The sequence below is a fragment of the Podarcis tiliguerta genome, assembly GCF_965153285.1.
Source record: "Podarcis tiliguerta genome assembly, chromosome: 7".
Taxonomy (NCBI): Eukaryota; Metazoa; Chordata; class Lepidosauria; order Squamata; family Lacertidae; genus Podarcis; species Podarcis tiliguerta.
In genome coordinates, this window is record NC_139540.1 from 54,383,121 (window position 1) to 54,400,054 (window position 16,934).

At 39.9% G+C, this 16,934-nt stretch overlaps 1 protein-coding gene and 1 long non-coding RNA gene across 4 annotated transcripts in view; both read right to left on the reverse strand.

Moving 5' to 3' along the window:
• The window catches only part of LOC310681466, a 250,213-nt gene that overhangs the window by 38,329 nt on the left and 194,950 nt on the right, over window positions 1-16,934 (reverse strand). The window lies entirely within an intron of this gene.
• Window positions 1-16,934, reverse strand: part of MBP (myelin basic protein) — a 95,730-nt gene that overhangs the window by 11,554 nt on the left and 67,242 nt on the right. For all 3 annotated transcript variants that reach the window (XM_083449213.1, XM_083449214.1, XM_083449212.1), the window contains 2 exons: window positions 14,602-15,029; window positions 521-628 (listed from right to left, as the gene is read on the reverse strand). In XM_083449213.1, the coding sequence (XP_083305339.1) occupies window positions 521-628; window positions 14,602-15,029 (536 nt within the window). The remainder of the gene's footprint in view (window positions 1-520; window positions 629-14,601; window positions 15,030-16,934) is intronic.

Here is a 16,934-nt window from a genome sequence, read left to right on the forward strand (position 1 = left end):
TTAAGTCTATAGAGTATGGCAGGCAAGGCTGGCTCTACCATTAGGCAGGCTGAGGCATTTGCCTCAAGTGACATATGCTGGGGTGTGGTGGCAAAGTGCCATAAAAGGAGAGCTGTCACATGGCTTGCCCTGTGACCTTCAAGCTAGCCTGCTGCCACCCGATGCTACAGTGATGTTGTTCTGTTGCCGGTGTTGATTCAGTTGCCAATCTGACTGACTTCTGTTCATAGAATTGGGAGGGGGGCCACCATCTTGTCCTGTGCCTCAGGCAGCAAAATACTGATAGGCTCCACGTGAAAGAAATCTGTGAGCCCATAGAAATGCATACAGAGCTGTGGATCAGGAGAATTACCTTCAGTGTCCATCCTCTTACCTGGCACACTAGATATAATTTTTTCTGCACTCCCTTTTAGCAGAGAAATTATCTTCAGGGCACTAGCTAGCTGGTGTGTATGTTTTAAAAAGTAAAGTAAGCATTTTTGTTTAGTGAAAGAATTACCAAGGTGAAATGGAAACTTACAATGTTCCTGAAGAAGTGGACTACTGGGTTCTCATCCACATATCGGCCATGAGATCTTGGATGAGGCAGGGAACTTACATGGCCAATTCTGGCAGCGTGATGATAATCCTGAAACAAAGGACAGGTTATGCTTGTAGACCAGCAAGAAATCTGAAAGGAATTTGAGCACCCATTGGGGAATCATCAAACATTCTTAAAACTCAAAGGAGAGATGGTGGAGATGGAAACACTCATTAGGTACAGAAGTACGTGAGAAAAGCACTCTACTGACAGGGTCCAGCAGAATACTTCCAGGAACCCTGAAGAAGGATGTGGAAGCAGGAACTCTCAACTTTCCCCCCAGCAACCGTGCTTGAATATCCATTTAGTTATCCAGGCCTTACCCTCCGTGAGTTTATCTATTCTCTTTTCCAAGGTAAGAAAATACCATGTGGTTGTTGTTACTCTTTAATTCCACAGCAGTGGAACACTTCAGGCTGGTGCCTAATGAAATACAATACAGAGACCAGTGAATCCCTTGTGGAAGAGCATTTATCCTATCATTTTCACTCCTGCTTTGACTTCCCAGCCCTTTAAAAGCCATGCGTGGGAAGTAATGGCTATGAATTCATATCAACATGTGAAGCTAAGTCACAGAGCTTTTCCATCTAGTGCAGGTCTGTCTACATTGGTTTTGGGCAGGTGATCTCCAGAACTTAAGTAGTAAGTAAGATCCCTTTGGGTGAACATCCTAATGGTGGCGCTTTCTGCATGTACACATGGAGAACTGGAACTTTCTGTATGTACACCTCATGTGGCCTGTAATGAAATTATGGTGCTAGGCTCTTGGCGTGTGTTTGAATAAAAAGGAGATGTTGCACAGAGGTCCTTGGTTATTGCAATTCCTAGCTGGTCAGTAATTCATGTGCTTTTGAAACAGAAATGTTTGTGTGTGATCATTAGGCTATTCTCTCCCTCTGAACTAAGCACAGATTCAGAAAACCACTTAGCATGTGGTGACTCACTTAAACTTAATGCAGGATGCATTCCTCCATATGACTCGCAGGTCAGCATGTGCTTAGCCCAGTTTTAAAAACTCACCTTCCAATATGACCAGATGCTATTATAATAGAAGCTTCCTGCATACTTTACTGACAAGTTGCCAGTGTGTGGTAAATGGTCAACAGCATCCACCAAGAGTCTTATAGCACAAACCTAACTATTAGAAGCAAGTACCATTAAATTTGATGATGTGTACTAATCAGTGCATTTAAGATTGCAGACATTAGTAGCATTGTTGGAGCAACAGAAGAAAAAACAAAGAGCAAACTAAGTAATATACTTTATTGGATCAGCCAGTGCTACAGATCTGGATGCAAGCTTTCAACTTACACAGAATTTTTTTTTAGGTATTAATGTTCTTATTAAAAAAACTAAAGCAAATAAAATATGAAATTAAGGGTGATGTTAACCAAGTCATGCTGAATGATTTTTAAAAAAATCATAATTTTATATAAACATAAATATATATTTATATAAACAGAAAATGGGTTACAAATCTTGTTGAAGGGGCTTATCAAGGAAGCATTTTTTTTTAAAAAAGCAAGATGCATGAAAAATGTTCAGCAAGAAAACAAATGCATCTTTCTAGAGCCACAAATCTCAGGTGTCATTAAGACCTTGTAATGCAAAAAGAGCAACTAGTGCTGTTGAGTTAGGGGTAGTTAAATGTGTCAAAGTGATCTTAGTACTTTTTGGATTGCCTTCCTTGCATTTGTAACCAATTTTGCCCTCTAAATATCTTAGAATTAGCTACCTTTCCATTCCTCCTCATGGTGAATTCTGTGTAACTTGAAAGCTCCCATCGTCCTACACTCACGGAAGTCCTGATAGTGCTGTCATGTCTTTCAAAAGTACCGTGAGACGCAGCCCTGAGATACTAGGTAAAATAAGGTTCAATAAGCACTACATTTTATATATGAAAAGATATACATTCTGGAATATCAATGTTATGGACTATGTCTGCTCATAGCAAAATGTGCATGCACTTACCTTCTTACAGTTAGCATGGTAGTCTAAATCAGATGGTGTGTATAGTATCTGAATATTTCATTCTCACTTCTGTTGCTAATCATTTCTAACAAATTCCTTGGCATTACAGTGGTACCTCGGGTTACAGACACTTCAGGCTACAGACTCTGCTAACCCAGAAATAGTACCTTGGGTTAAGAACTTTGCCCCAGGATGAGAACAGAAATCATGCGGCAGCGGCGCGGTGGCAGTGGGAGGCCCCATTAGCTAAAGTGGTACCTCAGGTTAAGAACAGTTTCAGGTTAAGAAAGGACCTCCAGAGCGAATTAAGTTCTTAACCCGAGGTACCACTGTATGCATCTCAGTTGCAAGTCAGGAGGAGGACAAAAATTTCACAAGGATGCACATTAAAAGACTGTTCACAAAGTAGCCTGAGATCCCACATGCCATTTGTATTTTTCTGTATCTGTTTAGCTTGGTAATTTGCTCTCTGTGGACCTTTGGGATGGGTCACAAAGCCAAAAGGAGCACAACTTAATATTTCATTGAAATTAGTTAAATTTCCACATTTTTTCCTGTCTTAACCTGAAGTCCCAGAAGTATATGCCAGATTCATTCATATACAGTATGTATTCAACCTGGTATGTGCCAAAAGACAGCTGCTGGATGTATCAGCATAATCTGAAAGGGTTAACTTCAAATTCTTTTGAGATGAGTTGGCCTTTGAAAAACCCATTGTGTGCATTAATGTGGGAACTGGAAATCGGTAAATTTGGGCTTCTTTTGCTTTTTTAATGTTGTCATGGCAATTCCTTTATATTTCTGCAGCTGAGACACCTAGATAGCTTCAAAAAAAATTCCCAAGATGCCAAAAATCATGCATGCATGCTCCTGTGTTGCTTGCCTTTGTGCAGAAAAACCTGCAGCTTGTATGTTAGACTGCAGTTGATAAAGGACTTGCCAAATAAATTAATATCCTAGCCTTCCCTCCATTTCCCTCCCCCTATAATGTTGTTCCTCCTAAGGATTATACTGACACAGGAACACACACTTTTTTTTTCAAATGCCATGCTGTTGGATGATCACTTGTGAAGAAGAAGAAGAAGAAGACGAAGACGAAGAAGAAGAAGAAGAAGAAGAAGACAATTGCATCTCACTGGTATATGCTAATTTATATGTATAGCTGCAAATTTTGAGCTAATGGCTATAATTTAAATAGAAATACAGTATTTCTCACCACAGAGAGGAAGAACCTGGTAAGGTGGTTGGTCTGCCTGCTCACTCTACTGACCAGGTGCTAACTGTTCAAGGAATCTTCAAGGCACTTTTTTCCCCTTCTTTGTGTTCTTTATCTTTAAACTGAACTTGGACTGGACATCCATTCAAATAGAGGACTGCCCTCTATAAACATGGCCACCGCTCATAGTGTAGGCCCTTTTTTAGGCTGGCTCTATTAGGTTTGCTCTAAATCCATGTTGTATGCATGCATTTATATACTAGAAGAAGAGAGTCATTGTCTGTCGTGTGAATTCTGCCCATTCCCTAACTTTGCTTTCCCCAGTTGGCACTTGCATTTTTATTCTTACGGTTTGCTACATTCAGTTTCAAAGTCACACTTTTACAGAATTAACACAAACACAATAGACTGAAATGTAACTAATGATTACTTTTATACCAACACTTTTTATTTTGCATGGACTATACACATGTGGCTGTGTTATCTGAAAATTACAGATTTGTTTCAATCCTTTCTTTTAGTTAACCGAAGATGCCATCCAGCCACTCTTCACCCATCTCTCCTGCCTGAACCACATTAAGCACAGAAATTTCCTGCTGGTGAGGCTCTGTTCTCAATGACACTCATCTTGTGGACTGAGAGACTAAAGGACCTGTTAAGTATGGAAGTTGTTTTTTCTAAGCCACCATCTGACTCACCCTTACTATCATCATAGCTTTTAGCATAAAGTTTTCAACAGAATGTGTTTTATGATCAGGTTCGGACATCAAAACAAACCCAGTAGGCAACTAGCTGCATGCTTAGGAATGGAAGAAGAGCCTCGCAATCAGACTGAAGGGTCATCGACTCGAGGACCCTTTCACACAGTGGTTACAGGCTGCTCACAAGTCGAGGATGTTTACAATATCACAAGCCAATGACAAGTGGAATGTGTGCCTGCAGTTGTAGTCAACTAAGACCTCAGAGCAGACATGTTGAAAGTAATGAGCCTAAGTCAGTCATGTCTATTAACTTTAATGACTCTCCTCTGAGTAAGTCTAGCATTGAATACCACCCTGTATTTTTAATGATACAAAAAAGAAGATTAAAAAAAAATAATCCAGTGGAAAACTATTTCTTTAGAAATATATGAGAGACAATAGGGCAATCCCCTGCCCTAGTTCTTGTTACTAAGCAACAAGAATTACCAAGGCAACCAGGCAGGCACAGGTGAATGAAAGCTAATATTTAAGAGGAATTGAGTGGTGGGGTGACTCCACACTCGGGAACTCTTATTAAATGTCAGTGAAGGAACTATCAGACTGGGGAAGAAAGTAAGTGTCATACCACATTGTTTTATCCTTTCCTTTTTTTACTTTCATCCCATCCATCTGGCAGTGCCAGAGACCTACCTGTCAATTTCTTCTGGGAACTGATACATGAACTCGAAATGCAGCAACAGGTTGCTGCTATCCTGTGGAGTGGCTCCTGACATCAGAAACCTGTGGCATTTCCTCCATTGCCAATGTGAAACAGAACTTCTCTGTCAGGTAGAGATGTTACAAGTGTAGTTGGACTATATTTCAAGGCACAACATGGCTCGTCTTCATTTCAGTGGCTTGATTCTGTTCCCTGGCGCATACATACCAACATATACCACTCCGGCTACAACTCAGAAGGAGCTACAATCTAACACTATGTTTTTCATCACATGGAAGGCCTACAGATCGTGGGGAAGCCTTGTAATGGTTGTATAGAGGATGGGATTTCAGTGGGTACAGCTTTTCATACCCTGCCTTTTCCTTCTAAAAGTGCTCTGTCTCATACCTTACTTTCTTTGCTACTGTTATCTCCACAGTTCAGAGTTGCTGTTTGTTGTTATAATTGTTAGTAATAATAATAAAGTCTACCGATAGTAAAAATGAGGAAAATCAGTAACATCCTGACAGGAGAAGCTACAATTTCAGGAAGCTTGCAAAAAATAGCTCTGCGTAAAAAAACCAACAAATAAAAAACAATATGAGTTTATTGTTTCATTGCTGCTTTATATTTTCAAATCACTGGTCTAGAACAATAATTTTGACTACATGAAATCAGTTATGGGTTATGACCTTTTTGTCTGTGTGTCAGTGACAATTGCTATATAAACACGATTCTATACTATATATTCTATACCATATATTTATGTGGGTATCAGACCCTACATATGTAAAATCTTCCTCTGCCCTTAACTTAATATAGGCATCTGAAAGGCAATTACGGTAACATGGGAAACAGAAACAATTTGCATTTGCTTCTTTCATTTTAAGGCATTGTTGAGGGATTTTGAACCAGCAGATGGCGTTTCCTAGTTACAATAAATGTACATCTAACAGAAAGGGAAATTTCAACACCTTTTTGCAGGTGATTTCCATACCTATTATTAACAGAGTTCAATTGAGACTGACATACATAAACCTAGTGTCATCTTGTGTGGCAATCTGCAGATGGATGGCATGAACTGGATATGCATACTAACTGGAAAAGTCTTTAGATTCAGTAGTTGCAACAATAATTGCAATATTAATTGGACAGGATCTCTTTTTTGCCTAGGGGTTCCTTGATGGGACTCTAATCACAAGGTTAGATTCATATCATATCGCTAAATACATGGCCTTCCATGCAGGGGGAATCCAGCCCATTGACTCTGTGAAACACCATTTATAAACTATAAAAATAGTACTAACTTAGAATAACCTAGGCAAGAGGGAAGTTTTTGATTTCTTGCAAAACAGGAAAATTGTACTTCCACACTTGTTTGAGTACTGTGAGAAAACGTTTGGTATGGGCTTCACAGTAGTTATTTAGAGGTGGTGTCAGGTAGCCAACACACACACAATACATATTCAGGCAGACAGCAACACCCATGAGTAGTTGAATGGCAAATGTGCATATGTGGACTCCTATTATATCTATTATTAACAGTGTTCAGTTGTGATTAACATACATAAATGCAGTAAGCTCAGGGGAGGGGAAATAAGGAGGACAATAGGAATTGGGATTATACAACATGAAGAAAATATACTAAGTGAAAGGTTCTGAAAACCCAACAACAAACAACCCATCATGCTAAGTTTTTTATGAGTCCAGTTCAGTAAGGAATTTTATTTATTTATTAAATTTATATACCACCTTTATCTTCCAAGGATCTCAAGATGGTGTCCATGGTTCTCAGCTCTCCTATGTCATTCTCACAGCTACTCGTGAGGCAGCTTAGGCTAAGAGATGGTGACTGGCCCAAGGTCAACCAATGAACTTCATGGCTGAGTGGGGATTTCAACCCTGCTCTCCTAGGTCCCTAGTCCAACACTCTAGCCATGATGCCATGCATGTGGAATGGGTTCACAATGTGGGAAACAGCTACATTAGTAGCACATCTCCCCATGGACCAATTTACAGGGCTTTTGAGTGGTCAGCCAAGCAGGATTTGGAAGCCACATAATATGTCCTTCCCATATCAATGTTTTATCTAAATGTTACCAGTGTGGCATGGAACCAAGTCACAGGTACGGCAGGCCATTGACTGTCGCCACCTCTTGCAGCAACAGAAAACATTTAAAAACATGCATTGATGTTTTCTACTTATTTCTGTCTAAAATGTGTGGTTAAAAAGAAGTAAGGCTTGCTTTCCAGCTCATTTGCTTATGAGCTGTCAGTGCAGACCCAAACTCAGTTTTAAAATTCATCCTTCTAAGTGCCTCTGTTTGCACAAACAAATATTATATGCATTGCTAGAACAAGGCCCTGTTCACCTGAAAAAGCAACCTGTGTTTTAGACAGCCAAGCTTAATTCTGACCATCTTCCAAGTAAATTTAATCAGATGTTGACCTTAGAATCTTTTAAAACACAGCTTCAGTTTAGGTATTGGGAATTAGCATTCAGGGCAGAGCAGAAGAAAATCACGCCATCATAGAGTTTAATAATTAACAGCAGCCATACTATTAGTGCTACTTTCTAAGCCAAAATGTTCCCTCTAACTAGCAGATATATCGACACAGCCTCTGTCACTGTGATCCAAATGTGGAAGTAAAAACATTTCTTTCAGTGTTTTTCTTCATCCCGCTTTGGGCTGGAGAAATGTCTGCAGTATTGTACATCGATTAGTTGCTTATTTAGCATGTGGCAATGGTTGTTTATAGGTATATAAAAATCAAAGAAACTGAGAGAGCTGATTGAAAATGTGTTTGCATACAACAAAGTGAAGCCTGATTTACATCATAGCTTAATTAACAGCATGTCTTAATGAAAACACAACCTTATGTATCTTTGTCTTCTTCCTTTTTTAACCAACAGAGCAACTACTCTCCTTATTAGAGAGTAAGCAGAATTGTATCATCTAGCGGTAAAAAAATCCTGCTCTGCCCAGTCTGTCCATTTGGTGCATATGCTTAATATTTCCCTGGGGTGAATTCTACATTTTCTTCCTTCACCAATTTGAATGCTATTTAATATTTGAATGCCCAAATGGCAATTCAAAAAGGGAATCTTTGTGAAATATAGTCCTTGCTTATTGGGAGCTTATTATTTCTCTTGCAGAAAGACAAAGAAAAGCTTCCCAGAGAACATTTTGGCACCTGCAGACTAACGAGTTAATCCTCTTGCCTACGCTTCTTATGTGCTGATCCATGGTCCACTCAGTAGGAAAACTGCATGCATCCTTAACTCTCCCAACGAAATTAAAGACGCTAAAATTTGGTTACAGTTCACTTTAGCGTAGAGCAGGGGTGTGCATTTTTTCCATCAAGGGCATTTCCCTGGATATGTGCTGGGTATAAGCCAGCAGTGAGCAAGACCAGAGACAAAAGTGAGTGGGACCTCTCCTTTACTCTCTTTTCTGCCTCCCCTTTCTCTCTTTCTCTCTCTCCTTCTGATATCCTTTATTGCTTTCTACCTCTTCCAAGGGATGGGCTGATTGTTCTTGCTAGAGAGCGCAGGAGCCAACTCCCAGTGGCTGAGGTCCCCTTGGCCTCACCAATAAAATATTTGAGCCCCCGCCCAAGTTGATAGGCATTGCCATTCAAATGGTGTGCATGTGCTGTCTTCTGACCAATTATGCGGGGCAGGGATTACCTGCCCCCCCCCCATATTTTATTCACTTCAGCTTTAAATCCCCGTATCCTTCAAGCACTTTGATAAACAATTCAAGTCACAATACAGTCTGTAAAGATGGTTAGGTTCAGATGTTAATGTTTAAGCTTAAATAATTAGTGCACCACTTAACAGTGTGAAAGCTATTTAATAAATGCATTACCAATGTTCAAGCGTAGACAGAGGTCAAATATTGAAACAAAATCATGTCGTGTTACAGACTCTAGGAAGCTAGTACCATCAATTATATATTTTACAATGCTACAATTTATACAACAGTTGTACAAAACAGTAGGTATGACATGATTTTCCTAGACACAACAAAGACTTGTAAAAAGAAAAAAAATCACAATACATAATTTCCTTCAGACTACTAGATAGACACATTGAAATACTCTTAATTGTGAAAAAATACAAGTTATTATTGATGTGGCTAATTTCCCCCATAGGTTTCATATGCAAAACATTTCATACATATTAAGAACATGGTCTGGTTCTGACCATCACATCTCAGTTTATCAAGTTGAGATATGCATGAACTTGAGCCTTTTACTCAAACACAGAACCCCTTTGCATCACCATGCAAGTCATGATAAAGCCAGGAAATCTCTTAATTAAACCATGAATTAAGATTTAAGATTGTTCCAAAATTGGTAACCATAGTTTTCCAGTTCTGATGAAATGGTGAACTATGGTTTATTAGCGACTCCCTAGTTTAATAGTGGCTTGCTATAGTGGGGTCCTGTTCTTGAGCATAAGGCACCTGCATATTTCAGCTTAGAAAGAGGAAATCGATTAATGCCTGTAACATTCAGACATGTTTTCATTCAAATTAGGAGAAACTTATGATTCTTTAAATAAACATGCTTTTTTGATTCCTGCTCAATTTTATACCAAGCAAACACTTTACACTATTTCACCATTTTCTTTAATGATCAACTATTTCAACTGGTCTCAGAAGCTCCAGACCCATCTCTTGGTTTTATATGCTGGGATGCAGCATTAGAAGCAAAGCAAAACAAAACAAACAAAAAGTCCTTCCTGGGTTATAAAAATCCTGACCTAGATGGTGCTATGTCCAAAGAAGGTGCTGAAGGTACTCCTTTCAGAAAATCGATGCAAAATAAATACAAATGAATCTACATCTTGAGCAGGGTTTCTCCAGACCAGTGCTTGTGTTGTGGTTTGTTGTGGTTCTTTAATCGAATCACTCCCAGTTCTGTAGACCTTATTATTGGCCCATTTTTCTTGTGTCTGATGCCTTATCTCTCTCCATCATTGGGGGTTGCCTTAAACTTCAGTGGAGATTCATTCCAAGGAAGTGTATGCTCAAGTCATTGCTTTATAGTGTGGTGAATGTTATCTACAGTTTGATTGCAAGGTTTTATGCAGTAGCTTATAATATGCTCTTCAGAAGGCTGTACTGACAGCCAGATTGACAGCTGCGCCAATGCAACAACCCCAAATCATGCTCCCTGGATTCAGTGTTGCAGAAGCATCACACTGGCAATCTCTACCTCGGCTAGACCAGTGGAAATGTTTAGGACCATCCCCTGTGTTAGATCAAGGGTTAAAATGGATCAAAGAATTATTTATGGCTAGTTAGTTCTTGGTAAGGAAACATCAGAAAGTAGGAACCGTGAAGGGAAGAACAGGTGCTATAGCTGGAAATAATATGCAATAGCTTGAAGATGTAATTACAAATTAAAAACATTCTCAGTCTGATGAGGGAATTGGAACAAACTAGACACAATTTAGGCATAACTGCCTAATGCATCTGTTGAGTAGGTATTTAAGCATGTTCTACCACAATGTGTACTAATTGTGACCCTAAACCTGGAAAATACTTAACTGGCTGGTAAATTTACTTTGGCACTAGATCTAATGGATTTTTTCCTAATATATATTGGGTTTTGCAATTCTGAAAACTGTAATATTTCAGAGTACAGATTGTTATGTTTGAAAACAGACAGGCTTTTAATTAGCTGACATATAACTGTGCTGGAAAACATCCCTTAAAAAGTCCACAATTTGTCCAGTAGTTATTTGCTACCTCATCAAAGGCTGTACTAATTGGGTTATACAACAGGGCTGTGACTGCGAGTTTGTTTTTAATGCTGCAACTACTTGGCTTGTACCAAGAGAAGTACCACCAGTGAGACTCACTTGAAGTTAAGTCAAGTGTCAAGTGTTGCCTAATTTTAAATGAGAATAATTTAATCAAGATCTGTTCACAATTCATTTCTGTATACGTATGTGTGCATTGCACATGAACCCACCAACTTGAACATACAGATAGATAGATGGCGCATGGGTACTAACCATGGGAACACAGGTGGCATGTTTTCTGCCACAAAGGAGAGACAATATATCCATACATTCATATTGGTACATTTTATTTTTCTCCCACCCTTTCCTGATGTATCACAAATACCAGAGCAATGGAGAACCTGTCTTTTGAGAGGGGAGGCAGGGGAGGCGAAAACAAGACAGGCATTCTTCTATTTTCCCCTTCCTCCTCCTCTCTTTAAACAAAGGGGAGCGTTATTCACGCATGTATTCTTCACCCATGGATGTTAATAAGAAAAGAATATGCCTCCACAAGGAATTCACCATGCTCTCTGCCTGAATGTCAGTGCTTTTTCTGGACAAAAAGATGTTTGTGTTTGCTGCATTCCGACACAAGTGTGGGCAGATCAGATATAAGAACCAGCACTGCACGACGGGGAAAGGAGGCTGGAACAATGCCCTGACCATTACCCCAGCTCCCGTTACATAATTAGTTGGAGCTTTGGGAATCTTTACCCATGGACCCTAGGGAGCATATCTTCTAAGTCTGGAAAAAGACCTCCTCCATTATTTCCTTACCCTGCATCTTTATATCCCTTTCCATGTACCTAAGTTCTACATAGTCGCATGTTTACCATGTTGGCTTGGTGCACACTCAAAGGCAGAGTTATCAGCAGCTACATTCAGTTGGTGATAATTCCTGTCTCTGGCAAAGATACTTTTTGAGTGTGTGATGAAGTATATTTGCAGGGTTTAGTTTCTGTGTCTGCCTCAGCTTTTTTTTTTTTTTTTAAGAAAACCTTTTTCTGGACACTTTCAAAGTGCATCAGTGTTTGTTTTACTATTACACACAATAATTAGCAATCATTATGTTTTTAAATACAGGGAGGAAAAACATATACCTACATTTCCAGCAACTCTGACATAATAATGAAGTAACAATTCTTATCTGAAACCCATACTATTCAAGACGATTGAATGACACGAATAACTTTATGCTTTCCTTAAAAACACACATGCACGGCTAGTATTAACAAATATTTGTGGCACTTGCTGAGTTAACTTCCAGCATTGAAAGTCTCCTGGAATGAATTCCCAGGAGATATTGTTCATTACCAGCATTATTATTTCTGAGAGCACAATGTTGTCACACAATGGCACAGCCAGTTCTTCACTGACTGGCCAAGATATATGCAAGTCAACATTTAGAAAGCAGTTGTTCTGTTGCAGCTAAATAGTATTTGGAATAATTCATAACCTTTTATTTTTGTTCCGTAGGCACTGGGCTATGAGTTATGCAGATATAAATGTACCAATTGTGGCAGTGAAAATCTACAGCAGTGTGCTAGGATCAACAATACAAAAGATGATTTTTCACATGAGAGTGTCTATCTATATGCAACTCCACTCCTAACAGACGAATAGATTTCACAATTATAGCTAAATACAGAAATATCCACAGTCTGAACCAGATGTAAATCACTTATCACCAAATGCTTGAAATGAATACTTTTGAATCACTTACATTTCAGAACATGTAGTGACTGCTTATTGTAGGTGCGGGTTCATCCCTTAGTGATCTCCTAATCTATGAGAAATAGTGTCTCCGTGCTATACCTGTCAGTTTTGTGGCATCACAACATTTCAATTTCAGTTTGAGCCAGATTTGAGCTAGTTGGTCATCAAGGGCAATACTGTCATGATGCAAACTCCCTTAGAAATTGATCTAAACTGAACTGAAGCCAACTATACTTGCTTGGCTATTTTTTACAATTGCTGCCAACTTTCTGTTAAGTGACCTGCCCAGGACTGGAGAGTGAAGCAAATCAATACTTTAATTTAAAAAGAGAATATGGAATGTCTCACCTTTTGGACCAACTACTAGCCCAACTACCAGTATCAGTGGCTACTACCAACCAAGAAGCTCATGACTTTTTTGATCTGCCTCATGGTCTCTGATCACTGCTAAAGCATTTAAGAACTAGGTGCACTGCAATGGGTTTTTTTTTTTTTTAAAAAAAGTTATATTAAAATATTCTGAAACAAAAGGGGAAAAAAACTAGAGTCAAGGGGCAAGTGCTTGAGAATGTAAAAAGACACCTTTCTTTATAGGCAGAGCAAAATCAAGTGTGAACTTTGCCTCAGGGTGGATAGAAGAGAGAAAGCGCATCAGCACTTAATAACAATGACTTCTCTTGCAGCAGCAGCTGAAGCTACCTTATACTCAGTCAGGTCAATGGTCTCTCTGGCTCAATAATGTCTACATAAGGTGGTTGCTCTGCAGAGGTCTTTCCTAGCCATACCTTGAAGATGCTGAGGATTGAACCAGAGACCTTCTAAATGCAAAGCTCTACCACTGACCCTCTGTCCCTTACACCCAGAAAAGTTTTTAACTCTTCAAAAGTATTTGCCAGATCAAAAATGTTAGCTACAAAAATATAAAATATAACAGCCAGTAGCCAAATGGTTTAGCAAACACTGCATTGATACATTAACAGCAGTGAAGGAACTGGTTTCCCCGCTTCAAATGTGTGTACCATTCTCCTGATTCATTCCACTTCTCATCTGTTGAACAGTACACAATTATATGTGTGCATTGGCAGTGCTTTTGCTACTGACATCCCCCAAACTAGCTGAAAAGTATTTTCCTTTCTTAAGGCAGCACTTCTATACACATTTGCCTAGACATGCACAGATTTGCACTGCGAACCTTCAAACATTCATCCATGAAAAAGCACAAGTTAATACAGATGTGGTCCGATCTTGTCACAATTCCCGCGTTCTGTTTTGTTTCTCTCATCAGAAAAGAAACAAAAGGCATTAGGGTTGGCGAGCTGTCCCCTGGTTTCACAAAGCTTCGTGTTAGTCTCACGACACAGCCTGGGGTTACAAATGCCATCAAGAGTCATAAACAGACATGAAGCCAACAGACGTTAAACTAAAGTCAGTGTCTATAAAGCTATCACAGAGATGCTGTAAACAATTGTCTTTCTGTGACTCCTTTCCAGTCAGATTTTGAGAAACATTGCAAGGAAAATATCACTGATGGGGAGGAAAAAATTCAAAAGAACACCAAGCCTTTTCCCACCATAGGTACTACTTACAACCAGTTAACAACAAATCTCCCCAAGGGAGCCTCAGAGCATCACATCCTGATGTAAAATAATCCCAGCATTAGGTTAGAAGAGGATTAGGGATAATTAGAAGTTCAGGTCAATTTAAAAGGGGACTGTCTGTAGTAACATTCTCTAATGCATTATTTCTAAAATTGTCATAACAGCCAATTATCACATTAGAAATGGATAAACACAATTCTGAAGGCTAAGTCAACTGTTGCTCTACGGAGGTTATTGCGTTCTCTTGAGTTTCCTCCCACCCATCCATTTACAATTCTTGACTTCATTGCAGCTATTCTGTTCTCCTTTCCTCTGAGCTCACCTTGCCCCTCCGGGGATAATGTTTGTCACCTCCAAAGAATCTGCCCAGTGAGTCAAGTAGCCCCGGTTCCCTGTATCTTCTGGGGGATCCATGTCTAGCATGGTCTATTGTACTTGCAGTTGCAAGTTTGGATCCATGCCGGAAAGAGGAGCGTTTCTGTGAAGCCATCAAATCCGAGTTCTCAGAAGCTGCTGCACTGTCTTCCTGAATGGTCTGTAGCTCATCTGATTCAGAGGGCCGGTCTTTGAAGGTGTTGTCTTCTCTCCCTGGGGCATCTCGGGAAAAGAGGCGGACCAAATGGGGACGACCAGTCGTGTCAGCTGGGTTGGCATCCTTCCAGGCATTCTTTGGGTCTGCTGCGCCCTTGGAGTCTGTCACCGCTGTGCTCTTAGAGGAGGTCCCATTGTTCTGGTTCACATCTGCCTCTCCTGCAAACAACAAGGATGAGATATGAATGCAGGCCTCTGAAAAACAGAGAGCTGGAACAATGCAGCTTTCTTCCCCTTGCCTTGGGTTTGCTGCTTCACACAAAGTCCATAGATTATGTGCAGTTGCAACAGAACTGCCTTCTACCAGCTCCAGTACATATATATTAATTTTTATCAGAATATAGCAGGGAAGAAGAGTTGTCAGGCTGGTGCATGCCTATTTTATTTACTGAAAGCTGTATTTGGAAGACAGGCAAAGGTCTTTAGTTGTTAACAACATAGGGCACCCTTTTGCTTTGCCTGTTTTTGCAGGAGAGTATCAGAACAAATTTGTAATGACTGATAACCTAACGTTTAGGCTACACAAGCGTAAGTGTAAATGTATCCTCTAAACAGCTCTGTTAGGTTCTGGACCACGATAATCCTGCAAAACTATCTGGGAAAATCTACACTGGCTGACTAGTAATTTCTGAGTCCTATTTATGGCGCTGGTGCTTTAAAGTCCCAAATGGCTTAGGACCCAAATACCTGAAGGACCCCCCTATTTGCATACCAGGCTGCCCAGGTATTAAGATCCTCTGGAGAGATCCAGCTTCAAATACCCTCTTTAGTAGAGATATACTAAGTGTTCACACAGGGCCTTTTCTATGGTGGCACCCTGACTTTGGAATACCCTCACTGGTACTGACACTGCAAGTCTGCTATTTGCCCTGGTATTTTAAGTTGCAGGTTTTTTTCCAGGTGAGGTGATTTTTAGTTTTAGTTTTGCTTTTTGTCATATATTATACTTACCTGTTGCTTTAAAATTGTATTTATATCTGGTTATTCAAACATTTGTACAGACCCTAGAGTCTTCTGATGATAGACATTTTAAATAAGCAAATCTGTATCTTCACTATCCAGCCTAACTTACTGTTTCTCCTGATGCCAGGTACAATGATGACAAATAATTACATGGACAGATTTCATTTGGGTGTGAGTCTTATTAGCAAATCTACTCTGGCATAACTGTTTACTCAGAGGAAAAAGAGATTCACCACCATCATTGTAAATGCTAAGAATGATTCTCAATTTTCCAAGTGCCAGACCTATGTAGACAACACGACGTTATTCACACATAGGAGAGGTGTTATCAGCAGACTCAGAAGAACCACAGATTTTGTGGGGGGAAACGATTGTTCACACATGTACAAAAAAGTGGTACTCAGTCCTCATATGACCTATCTGGAATTGACACGTGTTTTGCACAAGCAATCACATCACCACTTGTGCAGAAAAGAGCAAGCGTAACAATGAGGAAGTTGGAGCAACTTAAAAAGTTTGGGGCTTTTTGTTTAGGGAGAAAAGGGGAATTCCACAATACTAGAAACCAAGGTCATCCAATGAAAATGAATGGTGGGTGATTCATGACAAATGGTATACTAAACTCCTTCCCACCATGCATGGTTTATGCTACCCTAAGATGCAGAAATGGCTACCAACTTGGACCGGTTTGAAAGGGGATTCTATAAACCCATTGATCCCTAATACAACCAGAGGATCCAAGATCAGAGGACAGCAGTGGGAGAGGGCCGTTGCACTCATGTCCTGCTTGAAATCTTCCCCTAGGCATCTGGTTGAATGCCGCACTAGACAGGCCTTTGTCTGGATCCAGCCATGTTCTTCTTATGAGCCCAAAGTATAGAGAATTTCAAGGTCCTCTGCCAGTCTCAGAATATTGCTACTGTTGGTGACAGGTGCTCCGTGGCAGGAAGAATGTTCCAAGGCCGGGACATGTGGTCTGGAGGAACTAGAGCAGAGATAGAGAGCCACTGTGGCAGACAGTGTTTTAAAACTGATGCAGAAGGAACCGGCAGAAGGTGGAGGAACTGAGAGGAAAGCTGGGCTGCATGAAGCAAACAGAAC